This window comes from Strix uralensis, chromosome 3 (genome assembly GCF_047716275.1).
Source record: "Strix uralensis isolate ZFMK-TIS-50842 chromosome 3, bStrUra1, whole genome shotgun sequence".
Classification (NCBI taxonomy): domain Eukaryota; kingdom Metazoa; phylum Chordata; class Aves; order Strigiformes; family Strigidae; genus Strix; species Strix uralensis.
In genome coordinates this window covers 73,496,865-73,523,138 of record NC_133974.1, presented here as the reverse complement: position 1 = coordinate 73,523,138, position 26,274 = coordinate 73,496,865, and the positions used below count along the sequence as shown (strand labels likewise).

Sequence of the window (26,274 nt, the reverse complement as noted above, 5' to 3'; positions counted from 1 at the left end):
CTCCAGCTATGTGAAAGTGAAGAAACTGATCTTTCTGGTGCAACATTTTCAATGTTATTCTCAACATTATAGAGGAAGGTGGGGTTTTTTGTACTGTTTTGTTTTCTAACTACCACAAGCACCAAAGGTCAATACTGAAACTGAGGTTGGAGATAGCACTGACGAAAAGGAAATGAGGATAGGGAAGTGTGAACTCTCATTAGAATAGAGCAAGTCAGCTCTCCAACTTCAGGGTAATAAAAAGTCCCATCTGCTCCAACACCTCTGGCAGGGCAGGAACAGCAGGAAATGTCTGTGGTTTCAGCCGATCATACGGCTCGTTCATGTCATTTCCAGAAGAGCCACAGGTACACAACCATAATTTCCGATGATCGCAGCAGTAAGTCCCATCTAACCCAGAGTGCTCAGCCATCCACGCGTGTACCAGGTGAACTGCGATGCCTCCACAGTGTTACCAGAGTAGCCTAGAAACGCAGTCTTATTTAGAAATGCAGTTTTATTTAGCAGTACCTAAACTTAAGTACTTGCCTCCAAATAGGGAGCTTTTATGACATCATTTAATCACCTATTAACATCACCTGATTTTTGAAGATCCACATTTGAAAGTTTCATCTTAATATAAACAGGTAATTTCATCAATCTGAAGATACTAGGTATATTTTTAAAAGCACTAAGACATACTGAAAATCAGGAACTTTAAACCTTTTGGATGTATTTTACCCCTTTATTTTGAAGAGTCTTTGGCCACCAACACAGATTGACTATTTCCATACACTACTCTCAAACTTCCAGTTCTTAAGCATTTACCTGTTGCAAGAAAAAAAAGCCATGTGGAGAAGTGAGCACAGTCACCTGAAACAGGGTGTTTGTTTCTAAACATCAAGAAGTTCTGTAAGCCCCTAAGGTGGTTGGGGGCTAGTTGAAGCCAGGAATGACTGCTGAAACTCTTCGTGCTGTTAACTCACTTTTACCATTTCGTCCCTAAGAGGAGCTCTGGTGTTCAGCAAGAATCCAGCTTTTTCTCCAAGTGGAAGCTTTTTTTCCCCCTCTATGATTGCCATTTCCGAAAAGCAGCAAGAACTCAATTGCTTTACCATCTCCACATCCTTGTCAAATTTGGCCAGTGTTTTTTTGCATGTTAAAAAAGCACTGTGGAAAAGAACGGAGGACAGCATGACAATGCAAACCTTATTTCTTTAACAAAGCAGGCTAAAACAAGGAAGAACTAGAGAAAACCTACAGCCTCAGCAACACTACCTCAAATGCATCATATCCTGGCCTAGTACAGTTCTTTGGAAGTCTTCTGATGCCCAGACTGAAGGCAGAAACTTTCTCGGCAGGAACAGTGAGCAGCCCTCAGCCCCAGCACGCCCCCGCCCAAGAGCAGGCTTCCTATTTACTTCTCCTCAGGGACTGTGGCCCTGCACTCCTGCTCGATCTCTGCAAGGATGGCACAGGCCCCTGCAAGGCCCCCGTGCCTTAAGAACATTTTGTCAGGAGACAGTTACGGAAATCCTGGAGTTCTAGTTCCATGTTTTGAAGCACACAAGTTAGAAAGGAGAGATTCAGGCAAAAGGCAGCTTCTTAGCCAAATACACTGAAGTCTTTAACAAAGCGAAGACAGGGTAGATGCTGCTGGAAAGCACATTCCTGCACACAGTACCCTCAGTATCCCTGCTCAGCTTGGGTCTGGATATTCTAAGCATCAGGCCTGGCCTGCTTAGTCAGAATTTTGTGCCATGGGGTAAACAGCTGCTTTTGTTCCTCTAGCACCAGCCTTCCCATCAAAGCAAAAGTTCACCTCCTGCACACAACCCATTCAAATGCTCCAGCCAGGCACAGCTATCCGCCCTCCAGGGTCTTGGCTGCCTTGAATTTTAGATTCAGTCTTTGCCCTGCAGATCACATTCCAATGAGGGGTATCAAGCTATAAATCTTATTGCAATCAGACACTACAGCAAGTATTACAGAAAAAACACAATCACAGAAGAAAAAAAGGTACATTTATTCATCAAAGTAGACTGCCTCTGAGCCACCACACATTCCATGGAGGGGAAGGAAAGACAAATACTATTCCCCACATCTCCCTTCCCCTCCTAACAATGCAAGATCTCTCCTCCTCTGGCGAGAAAGAGCAGGACATACAGCATCTTAAAATGTATATACACTGGCTAACACTCTTTAAATGGTAAGGAGCAAGCCAGACATTTACAAGCCTGCCGACTTTCACCAGGACCCAAGCTTGGATAATATCACCTGCATTCCTCTGTAAGATAAAAGTTATTAACTAACCTACTTCTGCCACAAAACCTGAAAATTAATCCCATTGAGGTTTGGCAAATACAGTGCAAGTTACAAATTCCACTAATGACTATTTTCTTCCCTCTTACCCACCTCATAACCTGCCTGACATCACAGCAGCTGGATCCCTCTGACACTAGAGGCCAGATCTTTAACAGTGACTACGAATGGCCCAAGTATGAAGCAAATCTCAGTTTTGGGATGGGTCCTCCCGCAGCGCCGCACAGCCAGGGGATCTGTGTAAGTGCAATCGGTGTGTGGGGGTGCAGCACCTCCACGGCCCTTGCAAGCGGCACAGCAGCACGTCAGTGCCTTTAGCTGCCGCTGTACAGTGGTGTCAGCAAATAGAGCTCACAGGACTAAGCCAACCAGAAGCACTGAATTTTAAAGGAAGGAAATAAGAGTTTTGAGTATTCATATATAAATGGTATCTGCCTACTTTCTGGAAGGAGTGTGCACAGCACATTTCTGACTCCCCAGGTCTTCTATCACACTTGTTACTATAGCATCTGAAAGTGCTAACAGGTAAATACAACCTCCTTGTAGAAAGGAGATACGTCCTGCAAATCTCTTCACAGTGGAGAAGGGCAATTCACTTCTTAGTGCATGCTTATGTTCCCAAAAAGCTTTAGACAACATTCCTTATCGAGACTCAAACCATTTCACTAATGTGAAATACTTTATTGAAACCACCTTTTCGGAATCAAGGCTCATTCCGGCAGCCATACACTGGGCATTCGTAGAATTGCAAGACCAAGTTGCCAACAGAAGGCAACTGCTTTTATCCAGTAACTGCACGTCCATCTGAGAGAATGTTGGAAATGCTGGAACAAAACATATTTTAGTTCCCCTCTTTCTTTTCCTCATCCTTCATCTGTACTTGGACCTCTCTTTGTCTTTTGATTTCTTAGGACTTCTGCTTCTGTCTGCTTTTTTATCCCAGTCTCTTGTTCGAAAGTCATCTTTGTATTTGTCTTTTTGTTTGCTGTAAGCATAGTCTCTCTCTTGAGATCGGCTGCGACTCCGATGCCTGTCTTTCTTCTCACTCTTTATCTTCTCTCTACAGCGTTCTCCTTCATGTTTTCGATCAGAATCCTGTTAAAGGAATTGGACAGATAGGCAGTTATGGGAAAAATATACAAAGGCATGAACAGAACTAGAAAAGAGTCAAGCATGGCTGGCTCCTTAGCTGAGGCTGGTACTACCTGAAATAAATTCACATCCATGATGATTTGAAAAAGATAACACATTAAAAAAGCCCACTCTAACTATACAAAGATGACAAGCCTACAGCTTTTGTCAGTATTTATGGAAAAGAGCATGGCTGCCAGGCATGCTGCTGCTTGTATATCCTAAGGAGCTTTAGCAAAAAATGGTTTTATCAGGGATATTATCAAACTCTTCATAAGCATCACACCAGCTTCTAAGCTAGATTTGGATTTTGACTTCTTATCTAAGCAATGCAAGTATTCTGATCACAGGTTTTGGTTCAAGCCTCACAGGCATTCCAGTGCTATGAAAATGCAGAACACAAAGACCTGCCTGTAATAATCCTTAATGGCCTAAATTCCGGGCTTCAGAAAAATGAACGACACTGTTACAGAGACCAACTACACACGCATGCAAACTACTTTGCTTCCTTGAAGCTAGAAGTCCACAAGGCAGCATGAAGAATCCCATCCTTTTCAATGTACAGTCAAACAATAACACAAGGCACATGAATCGAAATGGAAATAACCAGATAATGAAAAGTTAGTTGCATTTTGCAGACTGATGGCTATGGCCCATACAGAAAACACATGAGGATACACTCATACACAGACATAGTAAACTCTAAGGGGTACAAGTCTACCTAATTTTAAATGTCCTATAAAGGAAAGACACACAATATGTACTGTACTGGCAATGGTGTTTGAGCACACACAGACAAAAACACTTTAAAAAAAATGCTGCAAGTTCAGATAGCTAAAAATGAGGAAATTTTGAGTTTCCCTGGCTTTCTGCACACTGTCACCAAGAATGCTGAGTGGCTCAGCACTCAGGCAGGATTTGCTCTGGAGACAAATGAGGTTTATGTAACAAAGGAGGAACTGCTGTCAGCGGAACACCTGCTTTACTTGTTGCACTAGGCAGACAGTATGAAACCACTGAGGCTGTGTATTAGTAAGTGGAGGAAAGATGGCGTAATTACCCAGATTGTGAAATGTCTCACTAACAAGATTATGGCACAGCACACGCTAGAACGACTATGTGGAGACACCAGCACCTGTACAGGCCACAGGCATCACAGCAGTTTCAAAAGTAAAAGATAAACATCACTTAGAAAGTTGCCATTTCATTTCAAGAAACTAAAGATTTTCTTAACACACAACACTGAGTTTTGACATATGAACTAACATTTTCAAGCACTGCTAAAGACTAGTTTGTTCTTGTTATTCAACTAAGATATACAGGGAAAGAAAATACAAGAGGAAGCTTCAGAATCCTGCAGAAAGATACATATACAACTTGTGATTAAGAAGCTGGTAGGCACTTTTGTTTCAAAGGTACGATCACCTGAAATTTACTATCACTATATGCTGTAGTAGATACCATTTTATGGGATTTTAATTACAAAACTGGTAAACACAGATCATTATGAACTGCAAAAAATGTCTGCGTTAAATTACACAGTATTTCTTTCTTCATTTCAGATACGATTTTATTTTTTCTAAATAGGTACTCACGACAGCAGCATTCACAATTGTATGGTTAAAACCTATCCTGCATGTACAAACAAGAAATCTTTATTTAAAAGAATAGTGAAAAAACCTCTACTCCAAGCAGAGCTTTTATCCAGAAAGGCAGCGATCAGGGTGGTTCCCAGAACAAACATCACCTTTAGAATTACTTCTATTGCTAGATAATGCTGAAATACTAGGGTTACAATAAGCAACATAAACCCCCTCATCATAGTCACAGATTTGATCTTTAGCTACATAACCAAAAATTTCTGCTACTGCTGGGTACAGTAATCTCACTGGTGGCCGAATGCTTATTCCACATCTTTACTGTCAAACTTCATTTAAGTACAGATTTTAAAATCTGAATCCACCAAAAAGGAGTGGTGCTTCCAGCTATTTGTAAGAGCTTTGTCCATTCATCTTCAGAATGATGCACAACCATATCACTCTTGTAACCAGAAGCCTCACTCTCCATATGTTTGAACAAGACAGGTTCCAAGCCCCATTGTGGCAAGGCCTGAGTAAACATCAGAAGATTGGACACACCGGTGGTGGAGTAGAGACGAACAAGACAAAAATATTGGCCAGAAAAACAAATGGTGGGCTTGGTGCACTACTGCCTTCTAGCTGGTTTGTTGCTGAAGTTTCCTCCCAGCACACGGGAGAAACAGGAGAAAAGCAGAACAGCACTCAGCTGAAAAATCTACCAAGCCAACACCGGACGCGGGCTACTGGCCCAGTCAGGGCAGGGAAGAGGTTAGTGAAAACTTGAAAGTAAAGACAAACAGTCCACGCTGAATGCCACAGAAAAGGGCAACTTGCTGAAAGGATTAAAAAAAAGTCATACGAGCATGGAGTCAGCTAAGCACAATGACCTTCACAGAAGCATGTAAGTACAGGTGTACAGGGCAAGTCTGAAAGTGCCACAAAAAGGTCATCACAATAGCTAATATAATCACAGTGTAAAGAAAAAAATGTAGTGATATGAATTAATAGAATTAAATGCATTTTAGTTCCTCCCCAAAATCGGTTACGTTTCCCCTTAAATAAGATTTTACCTTTTTTAAGTCTTTGGCACAGAAAAAGATCAATTCTCTAAACAATGGTATTTTGAAATCAAATCTTTTATTCCCTATCCAAGTCAGAAACATGCTGTTTTTCCATTAGAAGAGGAAGAAAAAGATTCCTACTTAAAAAACAGGCTCTCTCTTACTGCTGAAGTCCAGATTTCTCAATCCAGGATCACAGCCTCTCATCAGTCAATGAGTAAGTGATGATCCCCCCAATTTTTAATCCAACACTGTGTTGGTGAACACACATGAGGAAGAAAATATGAAAAGAGGGAAAGACAGTTCTCTGGAAGTTCATGGCTTGCTTTGCCAAAAGTAGTAACTTGCCAAACAGCACTTGCAGGTAAAGCAGCTAAAAATACTGTGACCACAAAAGAATAAATATGCCACCTCTACTTTACATATATTAAGCACACTAGTTAAAGGTTAAAAGAAGCAAAAAAAATAGAGACAGCCTTTTCAGGAGAGAGATTTTGATCAAACTTGACCCCAAATATAAAGAAAATAGTGTCCAATAAGCAGCAAGAGCATGAAATTAAAACCAGAAAAAAATCAGTATCTCTGCCAAAACCATGCACTACAGAAACCTGAAAGTCAGGAAGCCCCTATGTGTCACAAAACCCCATTGGATAAGCTATACTTCTCCACAGATCCAGTTACCTTAAAAAAAAAAAAAAAATCCAAAAAACCAAAAAACACAGAGAAAACTGGAAAGGGAACAAAGTCATAATATAGATCTCAAGCAGAAGCATGACTGTATTCAGAAGAACTGTACTAAACCCTATTCACAAACCCACAAGGTAGTCCAGCCTTCTGTTCCAGACCCACATCCTGTTACCTACTAAAAGCAAGTGACAACACCCTACCTCTTCTACCCTCTGGAATCAAGTCAAACAGCATAAGATTCAAAAATATATTCTTAAAACATTAACAGAGAGGCTGTAGATTCAGGAAATGGGTGCCAGACTAAGAAAAGGATGAGTCAAAATATACTAAAGAAAAAAAAAAAAACAGCAAGAGAACAGAAAAAACTACTCAACATCATGGAAACTATTCAGAAAACAAAACCCCTTCAAGTCATTGCTGGAGCTGGTAGCACAAACTGAAGTTTCAGTCGCCAGAACTTCCCACTATAAGACCCTGTTCTCTGTTAATTAAAATCTCTGCCGTACTAGGGGCTCAGGGTGGAAGGTCAAGTACGAAGCATGGCTGTTGTGGTCTTTGGCCAACTAGTTGTGGAAGGTCTGCTGCTGTTTTGTTTTAAAGTTCTCACCTCAAATATATTCTAATATTTCCAAAATAGGGTTAAGGGAAAATGCTTTGTTTGCCTATACTACAAAATGCTACCGTTCATCAAAAAAGTTTCCATACAGTTTATACTTTGTGCTGGCCTCAGTATTCACACTGAACATACTCTGCCTCCGGAACATGGTTCCTTCCCCTGTTCTTGTACAAGTTCCCCAGATTATACCCAAATTATAAACCTAAAAAAATATTTTTTTTAAAAATTAGATTTTCTATACTAAACAGGATTGTCAGCTAAATCACCTACAGATTTCATCTGGAAAGATGACATTTGCCCAAGAAACTTACTGAGTCTCTAAACGAGACTGAGTACATACTGCTCAGTATGTACATACTATACAATACACACGAATAAGAATATTCTAGCACAGACACAGAGAAAAATTATTCCCAGAAATTCATTTGCACAGCTCCAAGAGGCTGTTGCTTGCCATCAAAGAATAGAAGTAAGCCTCCACCTGTGATTTTGGGTGTAAGAAGGCTAAGCTATTTACACCAAAATGGGCAAAGGTGAGCAACAGAGAGGAAAGCAGTGGGAAAGAAACCAGAATACAGCAGCAGCAGACTACAGGAACAAAACACAATACAAGCAGGAAACTAAATCACAAAAAAGATATACAGACACAGAAGAGATCAGAGTCAAGGACTAGAAAATACTCTTTTCCAGAACCTGGAAAGAGCACCAGGAATCTCTCTTGTCCTCATGGTTTTGTGCTATGAAATCCACTGCTAAATGTGTCTGGCAGCCCACTTGTAGCAATTGTAACAGAGCTTAACAGCCTAATTGCTGCAGATGTACCTACCACCTGCATGGGTGGAGACATCTGAAAGAATTTAAAATGTTCTCTGCTGATAACACATGACCAGCCAGTTCCACACATGTAATTTATGAACCATTAAGAACAAAGATTACTTCCAAAAATACCTGTTTCAAGAGTGTTAAAATGACAATGCCAATCAGCCAAAAAGACAGGAGGAAGTCTAAATCAACACTAGTTCAGACCTCTTGTATGTGTATGCTCCAATCGAGGCTTTAATTATTTGAACAGGCCTCTCCCCTCCACCCAGAGGACCCTGACAGAATTAGTATACAAACAGTGACAAAAAGATTTGTACCCAAAATGAGCAATAGGGCTCACTGGTGGCACTGAAAAAAATCTAATTGTTATGTTATTTTTAGCATCACAGCAAGAAGTGATGCAATGGAACAACAGAATCACGTGTATTCTCTGTACACAGAACTTAAAGCAGCACTCAAAAACTCATGCCAGGACAATGGCTTTATTTACTGTGGCTGGACACTTATCACTGTCTGCAAAGTTGCTAGAAGACAGCTTTGTTCTCACTCATAAAGCTTGCATGGTTAAAATACTGGGGTTTGGTATTTGTTTTTCAGCATAGCTCTATTTTCCCTAATGCTCACACTTCAATGGTGGTTAACTCCCCACTTTATCATTGCAGTCACTGTTCCCATGAAACATCAACATCTTGACTATCCCAAGTTCACAGAAACGTGAGAATGCTGACCTGATAGACTGCAGCGGAACTAGTGAACGACAGAACTACTGGGTTTTTTCATCTCCCCCACAGCCCCCGTCTTACAGCACTGTATGCTCGCACAATACAGATGCAAGCAAACCTGCATGCAGATTTTACACAAACGCTTCCAGAATAGTTAAGGAAAAATTAAAAAAAAAAAAAAAAAAAAAAAAGGAGGTAAATAATAAAAGCAAAGAGATTGTGTTTCTCATCCCATACAGGAAAAAGCCAACACATGCTGGTCTGGCAAGAAAATTAGATATAGTTTGGATTCATAAAATATGACTAACTACTAGTTTATGATTGGGAGTACGTGAACAACGGGTTCAAAGTGCTGAAGATCTCCTACTTTATGTTATGAGAGGCTACACTGTCTCTTCAGGATGTTTTGGCAAAAAGCCATTCAGACATATCAAGCTTCAAAAGACCAGGAAGATTTGGAAAGCCTCTTTCATAATCAGATACTAACATCAGTCTTCTGTACGTTTACAACTTCTGCATTTTACGGGACTTTGCACACCATATCCTTGGTTCAACATCAGACCTTTTTCTTCCTGGCTTCTCTTATTAGGAGAACAATAAACCGGTATAAAGTTAATGCATGAAGAAGTAAGTACCTTAGATTTTTTGGTCCTCTTGTCATCCTCCTCATCTTCAGAGTGGTGGTGCTTTTTCTTCTTTTGTTTTTTAGCCAAGTGCAACTGACTTGTTTGAGACTCTTCTATATCCTCATCTAGCACAAGGTCATACTTGGCACTGATGGTCTTGGTTAAGGACAGATCTGTAACTTATTATCAATAAACAGCAGAACATAAGAGCTCATGAAACAAACAAATCCCTGTTTATCAGATCAGGGTTTACCAAGACTTACCATCTATTTCAGCCAGAATAGGATTGTACACATTGAGAAAAAAAACCAAACAGCTGTGCTAAAATGACTGACTGAATTCTGTCCTGTCAAACAGTACAGCCAGGTCCCAATTCTCCTTTTTTTTCTACCCGAGGATATCTGAACAAGCTATGGTCTTCTTTTCTCTAGTGCTCACCGCAAGCAAAGTATAATCTGAGAGCATGATTTAGTTACTACTATGGTCTCATTTTGGATGCAGCAGGTCCCCTCTGAAACTACTCAAAACTCTGTTATGCAGTATGTCATTCCAAGGCTGTAGGTTGGGAACGTTATTTACCTGCACACAACATGGAAGTGAAACAGCACATTCTATTTAACTAAATTCATCTAAGCCATCAAATGAAAACCACAAAATACTCAATTCCATCTCAAACACCAAATAGTTATATGAAGCAGCAACAAAACATCCATTTGACAAGCTTTAAGTCTTTTCCAGGTTGTTTTCACAAACTATGCTTAGTTCAAAAAACACCTTTGACCAGAAAAGGATACTCCTGCTTTGGCTTTACCTTCTCTTTCAGAGCAAGTTTTGAAGGTTTGTCACGTTCCTTTTCATACTCTTTGAAATCATCCTTGGTATACCGCCCACCTGTCCACAGAAAAACACACTGAATTCATTCCAACTAAAAAAACAACCAAGACCCACACCTATCATTAAGTTCTGCTTATGAATTTAAGGGTTCTTCATAATCATTCAGAGCTGCATAGCAGGACACAGTTCCACAAACACCACTGACATCTGGGTAACAGAGTAGAAGAGAGTAGGACAAATTGTGATTTTCTGTCCTTCTCTCTTGCAGATCCCATTAAACAACATATGACTTTCTCCTCACTCATGTCCAGTGGAGACAAAAAAGAAGCAAGATTCAGCAATTGGTTCAGTCCCACTTTGATTATAGGTCCTATGTCACACTACTTAAAATTCTGTTACCACGAAAGCCTACGGACTATTCTCATTATTAAATGACTTTTTGTGCTAGGCTACACAAAGGGAAACCTCTGAGACAGCTACAGCTTAAGAATTCAAATGTAAAATTATAAGAAAAAAAAAATCATCATGTCTTGATTTGAAGAGGGGCATGACAGACTTCATTTTCCATCCATTCACTTGAAAGTACCAGCTCACAGCTTAATAAAATATTCTATAGCAACATGCTGCCATCTCACGGTCATACTTTAAACTGCAATATTAACTGGCTAGGTCAGAAATGGCTACTGAAGGTGGAGTAACAGCATCTCCCCTTGGTCATTTTTTGGGTACCATATAAGCACAGTGAGATGACAGTACAGTTAGCTTTCCAATACTTAGGACAATTTAGACCTAAGTTATCCAGATGAAGAAAAGTTTTCCATGTAGCCAGTTAGTACAGGATGCACTGCAGAGCATGGTATAGATCACAAAGTCATCTCAGCGCCATGCAGGACAAGTTCTACTACCTCAATGTTCATGACTAGTGCCCAACCTGGAGAAACTGCATGCAAACAATTGAGGGCTGACAGCATTTTTAGGCGAAGGCACACGAGAACATCACCACTGTAATGCACGGTCACCTCTCCAAGTCCAATGTTTTCCTCACGTCCTCAGCAACCAGATAACCACTGTATCCACCTCTCCCACAATCTTTCTCCTCCCAGAACATCCTCAAACATCTGAAATTGGGTTTTTACAGCGTACAGCCTGCTATGCAATATGCTTGACCTACAGGAGGTAAAGAGGGGAAATCCCTGACCTGCATACAAACTTTCTTGTGTACACCCAACTGTCATACAGTGAATAAAGAAACGAGAATGTAACAATGTACTGGCATATTATTTTGCTAATAAGTAATATCAAAACCCATCACTTTTAAAGCTTGAAAGGAACAAATGATTTAGTGGCAAAGATTCATCTGATAAAAAGGCAAGTAAACCCTTCTACTCTTTCTTATGGAATAAGTTAAGAGAAGAGCTAGCAACTGTGTTGCTCTATTTATTACAGTACCAGGAAAATTTCTATCCCTGAAGATGAGATGATTTAAACTCAGAACAATTGCTTCTCTTTATATAATACTTACAGTTTAGAAGTCATGGCTTATTAAGTTATGAGGGTTAAAGAATCTCACTCTACCTTTTCCTTTCCACTTAATCTTTGCAACAGACTGGCTAAAATCCACGTGTATCCGTCTGTCATCAATCAGCACGTTGTCCATTTTGAAGTAGGCTTTCTCACAGTCTTCCTCCTGGTATTAATGTTTCCAGAAATTTTAAGTCATGATTATTTCATAGGAATATTCACTGAAGAGCTCAAACGCAAATTCAACTGCTAAATGGCATACACTTTTTTCTAAAATTCCCTAAAGCACAGTTCTTGCATTGTGCCATTTCGAAAGAAACAGTTATGCTTCGTCCAAATGTCAGCATTTCAAATTCTAATTCTTCAGTTCATTTCACTATTTTAAAAATTTGCCAATCCAGCTACGTGTCTGGCACGTGTAATACATTCAGAAAAACAAGGAAAAAAAGGACAACTAATAAAAGCTCCATTTTAAGTACATAAGTAGACTAAATAAAAGTGTTTTCCAGTTTTTCTCAGAGATTAGCAGATACAAACAAGAAGCTATGCATCACCAAAAGAATTCTTACTATCAGTGTCACAGTAAGAGCAGCATGTTGATAAAGCAAGCATCGTTTCCAAGCCCAGTATAGGACACTGCTGTACATACCAATCCACCTTCTTTCATATAGCCTCCTCTCTTTATGCAACATCCCTCCTTTTCCTCCCAGCACTCCCTTCTTTAACTCTTCAAAGTCTTAATGTGCTCTGGGGGACAAAAGGGACCTGCTTCCCCCCCACTGGTCTGAAGACAACCTAAGAACATATTTGTATTGCTTGATACAACAGAGAAAGACTTAAATGTTTGCCTCATTTAGGATCTACAACTTCTGTAACTAAGTAGGAGAAAATATTAGCTACCCCACACTTGAAGATTTCCTTAATGGAAGTATACCAAAACCAAACTTTCATAAGCATAATCTACATACAGTATACCTAAAAAAAATCATACCTTTTCAAACTCAATGAAAGCGTAACAAAGAGATTCACCAGTCTTCCAGTCTCGAATCACTTCACAGCTGAAAAATTTATATGAAATTAAAATGTCAATGCTGTTGGAGCAAAAAACATAGGATAGGCAGCACTGCTTAAAAGTGAGAGTAACAGTAAAAAAAAAAAACACCACACTGAAGGTATTATAACACTCGATAACACATTCAGACCCCTACTGATGTGGGGGCGTCTGCACAGGAAAAATACATGAGACATTACTTAAGTAATTATTACACTTAACTCACAAGTGGTTAGCATGAAGTGTAAAACTAGGGATGAACTTCTGATTAATGAAACAAAATCTATTTTCCAACATTACTGTTTGATAGTAATTTTTTGCATTTCACTAATGACAAGGCAAATTTCATGATCTGTCTTCTCGGTCACATTAAGGAAAGTAAACAGATATCATATGACAAACTCTTCTCTTAGCAAGCACCTTTTCAGCAGCCATCTTCTTATCAAGCAGTTCACTGGGCAAAAATAGGAAGTCTAAAGTATTGAATCAGTAGACACAAAATGGGAACAATACAGTATTGCATCAGTATTACCAAACTCTGGTACACAACATGAGAATTCTGACTACAGGATGCTGAAGGAGGTCAGACAGGCAACAAAGGAAGGAAATGTGGTATTAATGTGAGACTTAATAAGGTGAGACCTCCCCCATGTGTACTGAGGAAGTGACAAATTAGGATACACAATCCAAAAGATAATCAAGACCAAAAAAAAAAAAGAAGAAGGTAGGACAGTTTTGTGCCAGAACTCTCCTCCATGGATTATTCAGAGAATCTATTTGAAAGTGGAGGGACTGCAGAAGAGGTACTGAACAAACTGATGGAGGGGGAAAAAAAAAAGGAATCCCTAGGACATCCAGAAATCATGCTGGAGTTGTAAGAGTGGCAAACAATGCCAATTTCACTCACGCACACAGACAGCCTAGTGGAGTACCTGAGAGTCTGCAGGCCTGTAGGCTGGTACTGCACAAACTGGTACAAACAAAATGCGGAACACAGCTAGCGTGCATCTGAATAAATAGGACCTACTCAGCACCATTCAAATAAACCTACGGGAAGTTCTCTGAAAGAGTCAATATGGTTATGCACGATGATCATCTATTTGATGCAGTCTTTTTAAATCTCTCTGGAAATCCTAATAAACTCCTGCACCAAAGGTTTTGGGGAAACTAAGCAACAATGGCATAAAAAACATCTTTGCATTGACAAACACATGAAAGACCAGGTAAGAGTAAACAGCCCTTTCTCACTAAGAAAGTAAAGAGGTCACCAGTAGAGTTTGATGATGATACTAAATTGTTAAAGGTGGCAAAAATAAAGACTGAAAAAACTGCATAACGTTCTTAGGAAACTAACTGAATAACAAGATAGCAAATGACGTTCAATGTAGAGAAATGCAACAAGATGAGCATGGCAGGGGGAATCCTAATTGTGCATTGTGAATAAAAAATAGCTTTAGCATTAACTAGAAAAGGAGTTGAGAGCAAAACACCACTGTGCCATTGTAAATCTGTGTAATTTCTTTAATACCGTGTGCAGTTCTGGTCCTCTCATCTTGAGATGAGAACAAAACACAAAAAGGTTGAGAAAAGGGAAACAAGGTAAGGAAAAGCCCTCTACAAAGCATAAGTATGTAGGCTAGCACTCTTAACAAAAAAAGAAGACGACTTTGGGGTATAGGATAGAGGGGTGTAGGAAAGTAGGTTTCACTGCCCATCACGTCCTTTGATACTAGTACTAGGAGAAATCAACTGCAGCTACTAGGAGCCAAGTTCAAAACTGAAAAAGGCAGCAGGCATGACGAACACCTTAACAAGGAGTGTATCAAATGCCAGAAATGTCTGTCACTTTATCCCAAACCATACAAATTCCTATGGAAAAGAAAAACCCAGAGACTGTATCTAGCTCATGTAGCATTTGATATAAAAACTGCTGAAAGGAGGGAACAGATGGGGAGAGTATCATGTGCTTTCCTTGTTCCTACACTTCCCTAGGCTTTCACTTAAAAATCACTGCTGGGACAGGACACCCACCTAGCTAGATCTGACTCTGTATCACCATTGTTGTGGTCTCTATCCAAATACATGCAGGCACAGCATAAATCTCCAGAGACACCAAGATCCTACTTAACGGCCAAACCTAAGTAGACTGGCAGGAATCAAACTGAGTTTAAACAAAGAAGGTTTTCTTTTTTATTTTACGTTAATTACCTTTTAATGGGACCAAATCGTGAAAATATTATCTCTAGGTCTTCATCTGTGGTCACAGGATTCAGTTTACAGACAAACAGCACATTTTCTGGTGGCTTGACCTCTGCGTCTGGTAAGTCTCCCACCTGTGGCATACAGAAAAAGACTCATCACTTCTGCCTAAAGCTCTCTACCTTTTATTGCCACAAGCACACTGGCAACACATCTTTTGGATGATCTCAGACATATTCCTATTACAAAATCAAAAATGAATAAAATATTTTTTGTAACATTGAGTAGGAAAAAAGTGTTTCCATAGCAGCTAAAAATATCTATTTGCAATTCCACCACTGCAACTTCATGAAAGTCACAAATACTTTCAACCTTGCTTTCCCTGTTCATAACATAACAAATACACAGTTCTAAAAAGTTAAAGTGTACTTTCAGAGCCACTCCGTTATGAAAATAAAAATGGACTCCATCCATTCCTTAGTCTCTGTCTGTACCTAAGATCGTCTGCCCTTGAAATCTGGCAACAGCTCAGATAAGCTTAAATTTAAGATAGCTTGATAGCAAATTAAGTTAGAGGAGAATGCAAACACACACACCACCTCCTGTTGAATTGTAGCACTTCCTTTTAAAACCTGAACAAAAGACTAGTGATATTTAAACAATTTATCTCCATCTTTTACTTAATATGCTAATAAAAAGGCAATGCACATTAGTTTGATAGCAGATAGAAGCAGAATAACACAAGTAAGAAGCAGATTCCACAAAAGAGAACACAGAATGAGTTTAAGCACATGACGCTGAGAAGTTTACCATTTCGACTGAAGAACAATGGAACTAATAGCTGAGGTTTTTTTCAAACCAGTGAAATTAGCAGTACACTTAGTTTTTAATCTCTTCAGTTTATATAACATAGCTCCCTATTGCATACTACCCAGCAATACTCACTGAAAATTACTGCATTGGCTCACATACCCTACTTGACTTTTTTAGCTAAGAACTTGCAATGGTTTAGCCCCTGCCGGGGTCTGAGACCACGCGGCCGTTGCCCCTCCCCCACAAAGGGAGTGAAATACAAAGCCCCGATCTGAGATAAGGACAGGTTTAATACAGCAGTGCAATAGCAACACAACAAACAGCAACAATAATAACAGTGATAACAATGAACAGAGCAAAGTATATCTACCAATACAGGAGTGAGAGGAGCAGATGTATAAAACCACGCGCCCCGCGCCAGGATGTGACCTCCGCATGGTATCTGAATAACCGTGCCAGAGCTCCCCCCCCCCACTGCTGGAGAAACTTAACCCTATCCTGGTTAAACCAGGACAGAACTTTATCTGGAAAACAGGTCATCAACCCCACTGCTGCTCCAGCAAAACAAGAGTCCCCACCTGCAGATCTTCTGCAACACTGTGGCCACATCTGGATTGAGCTTGGTATTAAGTCTCTGATGCAAATTATTCACCATAAATTTGAATTTAGTAGTTGTAAAGAAGTGTGATGGAATCACGCATCCTTCAACAATGTGTGCTTTTTTTTCTTTTTCAAAAGAAAAAAAAGACTTCAAAGCCTATTCACATTTTTTGTTACTATATGGAGTTTACAACTGCCAGCAGTTGCCAAACATTGTATTTAAGAAAGAAGAACATAAAGTTAACCAATGTTAAATTCAACTAATCCCACAGAAGGAACACTGCCATTACATAGATGAATAATGCAACCTCAATGCCACTTATAAGTACTGGGTAGAGAACATCACAAGTTAGCTCAGCGCTCTCCCACGCATGCTAAATCTTTTCCAGGATCATAGATCTTCAGCAGCATATTATGTCTGTTATGTTTTTTAATTGGATGCATTTCTAGCCTCCACTGGTCCACTTTTAATCCTGGCTTTGAAAATGAAATATCACCTGTTTCATCAGAAAACTGCCTCTGGTGTTCATGCTCAATCCTTTTCATTGTATGACAGACGTTTAAAAGCACAGATTGGGAGCCATGACATCATCATCAGATAAGCAGTTTCAAGATAAATAGTACCCATTGTCCCAGACTTAATATAACATGCATGCACACAAGAGGAATAACATCTACAAAGGTAAATACAGGAAGATGTTCACCATTTCCAGAAGAATGGCACGAGTTTTTGCTTCTTTTTCTGCCTGAACTTCTTCTATTTCATCTGCAGACCGTCCTTTCAAGTCATCAATTTCTTCATCTGCTCCTATTCTGCCACTCTGAAAAATGAAGAAAGCTATTTATTACCAAGCCATGGCCAAAAATTCTTTCTCACTTTCCAAATATTACTTGGATGACCTCACTTCCCAAGACATGAAAAATGCTTAAGCACTGTATCCCTCCAGAACTGGGCTTTCATTCTGTTCTTCCCACTTAGATTAAAAAAAGCGCGAGAAGATGTTATCCTTGTGTTTCAGGCACTATGAACTACATATGAACTTTCAGGCCCAATTTGAACCATATTCAGCTAGATATTCTGAATTCTTTTATACTCCCATCTCATACTCAACATCTCACCGCAAGTGTCAACTCATTTCTAATCTAGACAGTTCCTACCAGAAATGAAGATAAGCAACACGGCAAACATCTGCAGTGTCTACTAAGACTCAAACATTAACTCAACAAGAACTTTATTTTTACACATCTACTTCTAGGCAGGATTTGAGGTTTCATTTTTCCCTCCTCATCAGCATCTCTAGAATGCTGCCCTTCTTACAGGCATTTCTACACCAAAAGGTGTATCTTCAGACAAGGCTATGGGGAAAGAAAACCAAGTATAACTTTTCAAATCTCTACACAGTTGGCAGTGAGCTATTAAACTCCTTATACCATTTAACATATCTGAAGGTGCATCAGAGACTAATCACAGTGCAGATGTACTATGAAAGCCTAATTCCAATCTCATAATTAATCTATTAAGCTTAAAAATAAACAGTATTACCTCTAGTCAATTTATTCATTGCGTGAAACAACTGTTTCCATACAAGGAGATAATTGCACATAGCAACTTTCGTAACTGCATGCTATGAGTAAATTATAAGTAATTATAATTATATTTTTAGCAAATTCCTTCTGCTTGAACAAATACACCACAACAGTATGCATGCCGGCAGATATAACTCAAAGAATGACCAAGATTACTTTCACAGAAACACAATTATTTCACATTTAACAGCAGTAAGCACTTTACTATTAATGTTAGTTATATTTTTTCTACCAGAGTATACCAAAAAGCAGTAATGTCAAAGGTGAATATTCTGAATGTTCTGCTAATCTACACTCTAATTAGAAAACTAAAATATGGCTTTCCAACCTAACTCCACCATAGTCACAGGGGAAAGCACCCATGCCACCCTTTCATCCTTTTCTTGAAAGATTAAGAAGATATATTTGATTAAACACAGCAATAGCCACAAATAACAGACAAGCACTTCACATATCAGAACTCAAACTGGCATAGTAGAAGAGCATCTTATCCTCCTATCCTAGAAATGTGTAGTTCTTTTAGGATATAGATCTGACAAAGTCTTAAAGACAGAATTCTTATTTTGACAAAGTCTGTGCTGGCCACTAATAGGGTGAAATTTAATTATAGCTTCTTGAGGAAAATTTGGAAAAAATCATAAACACTTACATCTAGCTGTTCCTTAGTAGGTTCTGGCGAGCGATCAGGAATAGACAAGCCAGGAGGATCTTCAAATGGATCATCTAAAATTACTGTATGATTTATCCTTATAGAAAACAAAATCAAGACCATCAGCAGTCACATGCAAATAAAGCTCTCTTTACCCAAGTAACAGGAAACCAGCCCTGGTGATTCTCAGTTATATCGCGGACAGCCAAACATCACTGTGAGCTTGTAAATACTAGTACTGGTTCTTTTGTAAAGGGAACATAGTTTCACATTTTCTTACATAGTTGTTTACTTTAGCACCTGCTTATTTTACCAATAACACTAGAATAAAAGAGTATTTAAGATACCATATACAGGTCACCTGACATTGCTATATTAATCTAGTTTCTAAAAAAGATTAATTTGCTAAATTACAATGTTTTCCTCAAAAAGGGAAATTAAAAGCAGTCCCACCTGATATCTTGATATGGGATAAAATCCTTATCTACAAAGGTTTCATTAATTGTCTTCAGTACATCCATGCCTTCTGTCACTTCTCCAAATACTGTATGCACACCGTCAAGGTAATCCAAGTTTTCCCCTGTAGTAATAAGAAACTACAAAAGAAGATACAAAACCATTAAAAGTAAATAGAAAAATTCAGGGCTTGAGTTTTACCTTAGGAGAGGTACAGCTCTCACTGGAATCAGTGGAGGAAAAAACCTCTTCCTGACTTCTGCAGAAGATTAGTCTTCTTCCATCAGCTGTGAGAACACAGTGAGCCAACCTACAGCTCACAGCCACCGCCTGAGGAAGACAGGCTCTCTCGCGCAAGTCTGCCTCTGCACAAGCTTGCAGTTCCAGCTCACTGGACCCTTTTGTGAATAGGTTTGACTCAGTAACTTGGCAGAAAGAAGACCGGCAGAGGAAGAGCAGATAGTTAGTTACCTGCCAGGTAGGTGTTGAGCAAGATCAGCAAAGGTTGTGACAGGCATCACAGCTGATGAAAGGGAAAGCACAGAAAGAGCAAGGCTACCCCTCTGGGCAGCAGTGAGACAACCTCAAATCACCTGGTCATCGAACTGCATTCTGCAGGTGCATTTTCACAACTTTGGCAAAAGCTTCCACAGTTCTACCTCCACCTAGCTCTATCCAGACTTTTTTCCTTCCTTCCTTTGTATCACAAACCCTTCTGTCCCAAAAAAACAGAATGCAGTAGCATTAAGAAGAGAACTGTAACACAGTAGCATTGACTTAGATCAGCTTGAACTGGCACTGAAATGTACCCTAACAAAAATCAGCTGTTTTGCTTTAGGGCAAGACTGGAACTATGAAAATTGATACCAACTGAACACTTGGTAACAAATTAAAGATGGAGGAAACCTGGTAATGAAGGGAGGAGGAAGAAGCAGATATGCACAAGTAAAAGGACACAGCCATTACATCCACGCTTTACAATCTGACTGGTAACACCTCACTCCTCATTCTCTGCAACACAGTTAAGACTGGTCAGCATTTGGTATAGGTTACACTAAGCTACATTATATTTGTAAGCCAACACCACATAATTCCTTACTGAAATTCTTCTTTCCCAAGGAAGAAGCTGCAATAATGTTCCTGGTAACTGCATTCATTCCCATATGTCTGTGTATATGCTAACAGGCTGCATTCTTAAATATAAACACAAATGTCATCTCTTTTTCTTAAATCCCCCACCTAAACAATTTTGTATGTAAAATGCAGGGAAGCAGCAAAATTAACTCCATATATTACAAGCTCTAGCTGGAATAAAACCGTAGGATTTTTAACTACTCTGATTATTACAAAACCCCTCTTTTTTCAAATTAAAACATATGGATATTACAAATGAGGCCTTTTAATATATAAAAGTGGAGATGCACCTAAAACAATAATTTAGAAATAATATCATTCTATGAGATTAGAGCTTTAAATATGCCTACAGAAAAAACCTTGGGCACATGAACAGGGAACAGCAAAGGGAATAACACCACTTTCAAAAATGTTTTATACCAACACTGGAATAAAACTGTAAACTTGCATTGTATTATTAATGCACACTTTTATGTAATCATACAGAGGAAACTGTGGTATGACCAGTTTCCAAACTAACATGAAGTTATAACCAGAAAGTTTTAAGATTATTTCAAAACCCAGTTTCCTTACTTTTCACTTCCATTTAACTAGAGTTTTTTTCTCACCATTCTATACATTAGCAAAATCACATCAAGTCTTAACAGAAATGAATAAACAAAGGAAAAAAAATAGAGGACTGAATGCTAATAAATTCATAAAATTAATTTACGACAGGATTTTAATCTGAGCATTTCAATCTCTTTCTTGTCTGTAATCAAATACCCACTGGCACCTGGAACACTATGCAAAATACTTATCTATGGCCGTTTTTTTACGTGCCTTTTGACCATGTTACAAGATGACGCTATTGAGATGACACTGTCACTGTTACGTCTTTTGTAAATTCAATAAATTTTCATTTTAGTTACTCAGATGTGTACCAAGGCTTTACAATACTGTATGCTGACCTGTGATCCATGTTGATCATTGCCGTTGTTCACCATTGACACAGTTCCTTTCTTCTTGTGCTTAATTCTTGGCACTTTCTCCGCCTCAAAAAATCTAGCTTGATCACCGTACAGTTGACTGAAAATACATATAACAAATATGTTACAAGACAAAGGAATTTTAAAAAGCGAGATAAACAAATGCTGTAAAACAGTAAATAAAACATCCTAAATTTTTTTAGCATTCAAATAAAACCAAAATTTACACTGCATCTGTGTACATTTTTATGGATCTGTACACTTATGTAATTCACTTCATATTACAGGGAACAGCAGATTTTTCTCTGAGGCATTTCCCAGAGGCTTTTGGGGGGGCTATGCAGGGTGACATGCATTAGTATGTTTTTAAACACAGTATATAACATTTTTCTAAGGCACAAAGCAAATACAAATTCTGGTAAGTAGATTCCATAAAAATAAATCCACACTATGGATTAAAAATGTAATAATTTATGCCAAAAATTTCTCTTCCAAGATAAACGGAAAGCCACTAAATCTATGTGTAAACTTAGTTCATCATACAGACAGGACAGCATACAGTAATTTGAGATACACAGGATATGGCAAATTGTTAAATTCTTTTTAATTTTTTAAGTCTAACCTTGATATCACGCATTTTGTCTCACTCCGTGACTGACAGAGGCATGGTTAATACACACATTTGTCCAAATTTAAGGGCAGTGTTGTGTTTGAACTCATTTTGCTCAACACGTGTAAGTCTCTATGAAGAGAGGATTCAAATTAAACTTTGCCTGCATCAGCTTCCTGGGTAGCAAGAACAGAAACTCCAATTTCGTGGACTTCAGCAGTAATGAACAGGCAGAAAAGACAAACTGCCATTCTCCATGCTAGTAGCAGAACAGAATCTGCCACTCTCTCATCACACTGTACTTCCCTACCTGCCATACCAACAAGCCTCCGAAGATCAATCTTTATGAAACAGCAGAATATCAAAATAAACTCGATCTACCCGCGTGCAGAGACAGCCCAGGTCTGGTAAGTTTACCTACCTACACTTGCATCTGCTTAGCACAATTGCACTGTTTCCAGGATCACCAGAGTGGTGATCCATGGATCCATGTGTTCAAGGTTTTGTATTTAAGAGGCTATGACAGACCAGACTTACAAAAGTCAATACTAGTCTAGAAACACTGTCTCTGCTCAAACTGAGCTTTTTATCTCCCTATACTGTGTTCCTCAGTACTCTAGGTTAGCTCTGCTCTGCAATTTTAAATTCTACTTTTAATAACAATTTCAAAAGAATCATACAGAACATATGCACTTTGCTAACTTCCATCCTAGCTGTTTGAACGATTTCTTCAACTTTTATGGGCATGACCACTGAAAACATCTTGGATGAGAAACTGATTTCCTTATACACATTTAACATGAACAAAATGAACTCAAGTAAATTTTTGGAGCAATGGGATTAATTTCTTAGATACACAGGAAAGCAAGCATAGCCTCTATATTTCCCTCTTGCTCAATTAAGTACATTGTTACAAAAATTAAAGTAGTAACAAACTGCTAATGATTTTGCCTTCTACAGAGCACTCTGTTATGGTACTTCTTTTGGAAAACAAACCTATAGTTATTTGCTAACTTTTAAATAAACAGAAATTTATGTACAACTTACTATTTGTAACTAAGCTTCTAAGGTCAGAAATAGAATACTGTCCAGAAAAAAAAAAATCTGACTGGCCAAAAGCAGCGTAGGAATTAAAAAGGTATCTAGGTACGACAACCAAAGCAGCTTATGCATCAACATTTTTACTTCCCATCAGTAACTCTGTCCCAAGAGAGCTGAAGAAAATCTAAGTGGAACCCCTATTCCCCCACATAACTTCTCTGTTGATTAAGTAACACACAAGTTTTACTTACCAAAATATGGATTCCCCTCCACGGCCAGTTCCCATGGGGTCACCAGTTTGTATAATAAAATCCCTCTGTCACAAAGCAGAATATATAAGATATTGCTTTCATGTTTGTGAATTTAAACCAACAAAAAAATAAAGAATTGAAAATACTCACTTGTACATTATAAATAAGACAATAGTTGTAGTACTTGACTTTGCAGAGCTTCAGAAAATTCAGACAAGCTGTAAGAAATTATACCAACATTTACTAAAGAAAACCCCAGACACTGTAAGTATAGGTATAACAGATATCCAGTTCAACGTATAGAAAAGTGGTTTTGGAGCAGACTGTGTTAAGACTTTGCAGCGTTCAACCAATAAACGCTGTAAGAAATACTCTAGGGAGAGGTAACTTTACCTCCCTTCCTAAAGCCTCTCTCTTAGTGATTCAAAGAACCCTAAATACAGCTAGTTATATGGAAACGCACATTTTTTTTCTCCCCGCTTTCTTTCCAAACACTTCAGAAAGAAGACCGCAGTTGTCTTTCGATTTAGAATACGTTACATTTGCCCTTTCTCGTAAATTATCATTTATAACAAAAGCACAATATATCCCCCCCAAGCTTCCCAACAGCAACTGACGCTTCCTAGTATCTCAAACACACGCACACCAGCTGCCCACGGGAACGCTGACGGCCACAGAAAACTTGGCACCGTCTGGCTCTAAACCCAGGACGGGGCCCGACGTGATGTGCCCGGACAGGGGGTGGGAGCAGGCGCCCTGTTGACCGAAACTGCCCGTTTCCTCAGGAGGCCGCACCGGCAGCCAAACCTCCAGGGTGGGGGAGCGGCCGGGCATCTCTGAGGCGGCCCAACAGCCCCTTCTCCTTAGAAGGCTTCCACCCGCCCGCGCAAGGGGGAAGACCCGCGGCCGCCTCAACTCCCCCGGCCCCGGCCCGTCGCGCTCCTACCGCGGGGCCGTTCCTCCGTGTAGAGGTCGATCACCAGGTCGCCCAGCGTGGTCTCCAGCAGTACCGCCATGTTCGCCACCCGCCTCCGCACGTTGGCGCGGGGCCGCCCTCTGCCGGCGCGGAGGACGAGATGGCGCCGAGGCAGCGCAGCCGCGCCGCACCCCCACTGGCACTGGGCTGTGGGGAGGGCGGCAGGGCGGGCCTTGCCAGAGCTGCGGGGAGGGAGGGAGGGAGGGACGGCAGGCTGAAGGCGCAGGGAGGGCTCCCGGCTGCAAGCACCTCCCCACCCGGGGCGGGGGAGAGGGCCTGAAGGGGGAAAAAGGAGAGACCCCGTGGCCGCAGCAATCTCCTCTGGCAAAGTACACGGTTTGAGGCTAATCACGGAGCTTTTGAGCGTGAGGGATGGGTGCTTATTCTACACAGTCAAAGCAAACCAGTTTTACCTGATAGAGAGTTATAAAGCGATTAACAGTCCCAATATTTGCCTTGAGTACACGGCCACAACACAACCTGCAGTACTGTGGGTGCCACCGAAAGGACAGACAAGCAAACAATTTATTCCCTTCCAGTTGATGCCATAGCGCGTTCTTGGGCTTATTTGTTACAGCTGAACTAGTCGCCAAGGCTGGTTGCCTTCAAAACAAGGGATCCTGCTCCCCACCACAGAGGGCTTCCACTTCAGGCTGCGCTGCCTTCACCTCTCTCTGGATCACGCTCTGGTACTCATCACACAATGAGTCGATTCAAATCACTAATCTGTTAGAAAACAATTTAATTTTTATTGCTGAATCTGTTTTCTGCCCGATTGATGACCTGAACTGACTTGCCATACAGTAAAAGGGAACCAGTGAAGGGGAAGGAGGGGAGCAGGAGTGCACAGCTGGGAGCACAGAGGTGCATGTCGGTTGGTAAGAGCAGAATCTCCTCTTTAACTAGCAATAAAGGCAACATCAGATCACCACATTATATAACAGCACCTTTATAAATAGCCAAGCAGGGAATTTACCAACTTTTCATCACTATCCTGCTGCATGGTGGTCCTGGAGACATAGTGGGCTGGTCCTGGGAGCAAGATCTGCACTGCAGGGAGTTGAATTCTGCCTCCATAGTATGCTAGTTTTCAAAGCTGTGCTATCATCAAGTGTTTTGCAGTGCTGTATTGTTTTTGTGAGCTTATTTCCAGTCTGTACATCAATCATGATTGATTCAAAGCTGGTTTTAAGCCATCCTGTATGGCAGTTATCGATAGAAGAAAGCACTATAGCACACATTACATTTATTACTCTGAAACTTTAAGAGGGATGTAAACAGTACATCAGTTTTATGCGAGCCTGTCTGACTGAAGTTTAACTGTTTACTTGCTAGCTTAAGAACTCTTACTTTGCACTTCAGTAAGAAAGCATACCACTAAGGCCAGGCTTTTAAAACTGTTTTTAGTCATAAAAGAAATTCAATCATAGTTTCCTTAATCTTTATGCTGGCTTTTGCTTTCTAATAACCCGCACCTATAATGAAGGTTCAAAGAAGAAATGGCTTTTCATGATCCCTTTAAAGTCAGAAACATCACTTCCAACTTAAATGTAAACCCACTGAAATACAGCACTTCTGGCACACTCAGCAGCTCAAGCAGTAGTCAGTCTCAGGACAAAATACTTTAAAATGCTCCATATTTTAATAGTCATAAGTGTCAGGACACGTTCACCAGTAGACTGGAGGAGCCTAGGAGGCATGTGTCTGAGCCAAAAGGGAAGCCTGTTCCAGCACTGAGTAGTTACTGAACCACCCAAGGACAGATCACTTGTGAAACTGATCACAAGTCAGTTATTGTGAGGAATTTTACCATTTATGTTAAATAAAACTTATGACAACTGTTTTGCTGTCAGACTAATGAAAGCTTTGAAATTTGAGGAAAACAGAAGTATGTTGAAAGCATTTTTAGTGCATAATTTCTGCATTTTTAATTAAGTTTCAAGGAGAATAAAAAGGAAGGAAGAGGACTGAAGAAAAGGGGGTGCAAAAGATTGGGAGAAAAAGGAAAGAATGATGGAAACAAAACCAGAAGGAAAGC

General features: G+C 39.8%; 1 protein-coding gene across 1 annotated transcript; it reads right to left on the bottom strand.

The window, feature by feature from the left end:
• Nucleotides 1-1,981: 1,981 nt before the first annotated feature.
• Nucleotides 1,982-24,303, bottom strand: PPIL4 (peptidylprolyl isomerase like 4). The gene is made up of 13 exons (XM_074862893.1): nt 24,207-24,303; nt 23,411-23,478; nt 23,261-23,325; nt 21,341-21,458; nt 19,254-19,396; nt 18,801-18,897; nt 17,269-17,385; nt 15,161-15,285; nt 12,893-12,959; nt 11,956-12,067; nt 10,341-10,437; nt 9,556-9,694; nt 1,982-3,396 (listed from the first exon to the last, which is right to left on the bottom strand). Exons 1-13 carry the CDS (start codon nt 24,274-24,276, stop codon nt 3,172-3,174), a joined length of 1,443 nt encoding a protein of 480 aa, XP_074718994.1. The 5' UTR covers nt 24,277-24,303; the 3' UTR covers nt 1,982-3,171.
• Nucleotides 24,304-26,274: the final 1,971 nt, after the last annotated feature.

What these genes read in the sequence shown, in the direction of transcription:
- PPIL4 (XM_074862893.1), bottom strand. Translation starts at nt 24,276, where the DNA reads ATGGCGGTACTGCTGGAGACCACGCTGGGCGACCTGGTGATCGACCTC. An exon ending in CACGGAGGAACGGCCCCGCG is followed by an intron (nt 23,479 to 24,206) that starts GTAGGAGCGCGA and finishes AATTTCTTACAG; the next exon opens with CTTGTCTGAATTTTCTGAAG. An exon ending in AGAGGACCAAAAAATCTAAG is followed by an intron (nt 3,397 to 9,555) that starts GTACTTACTTCT and finishes TTCCTTTAACAG; the next exon opens with GATTCTGATCGAAAACATGA.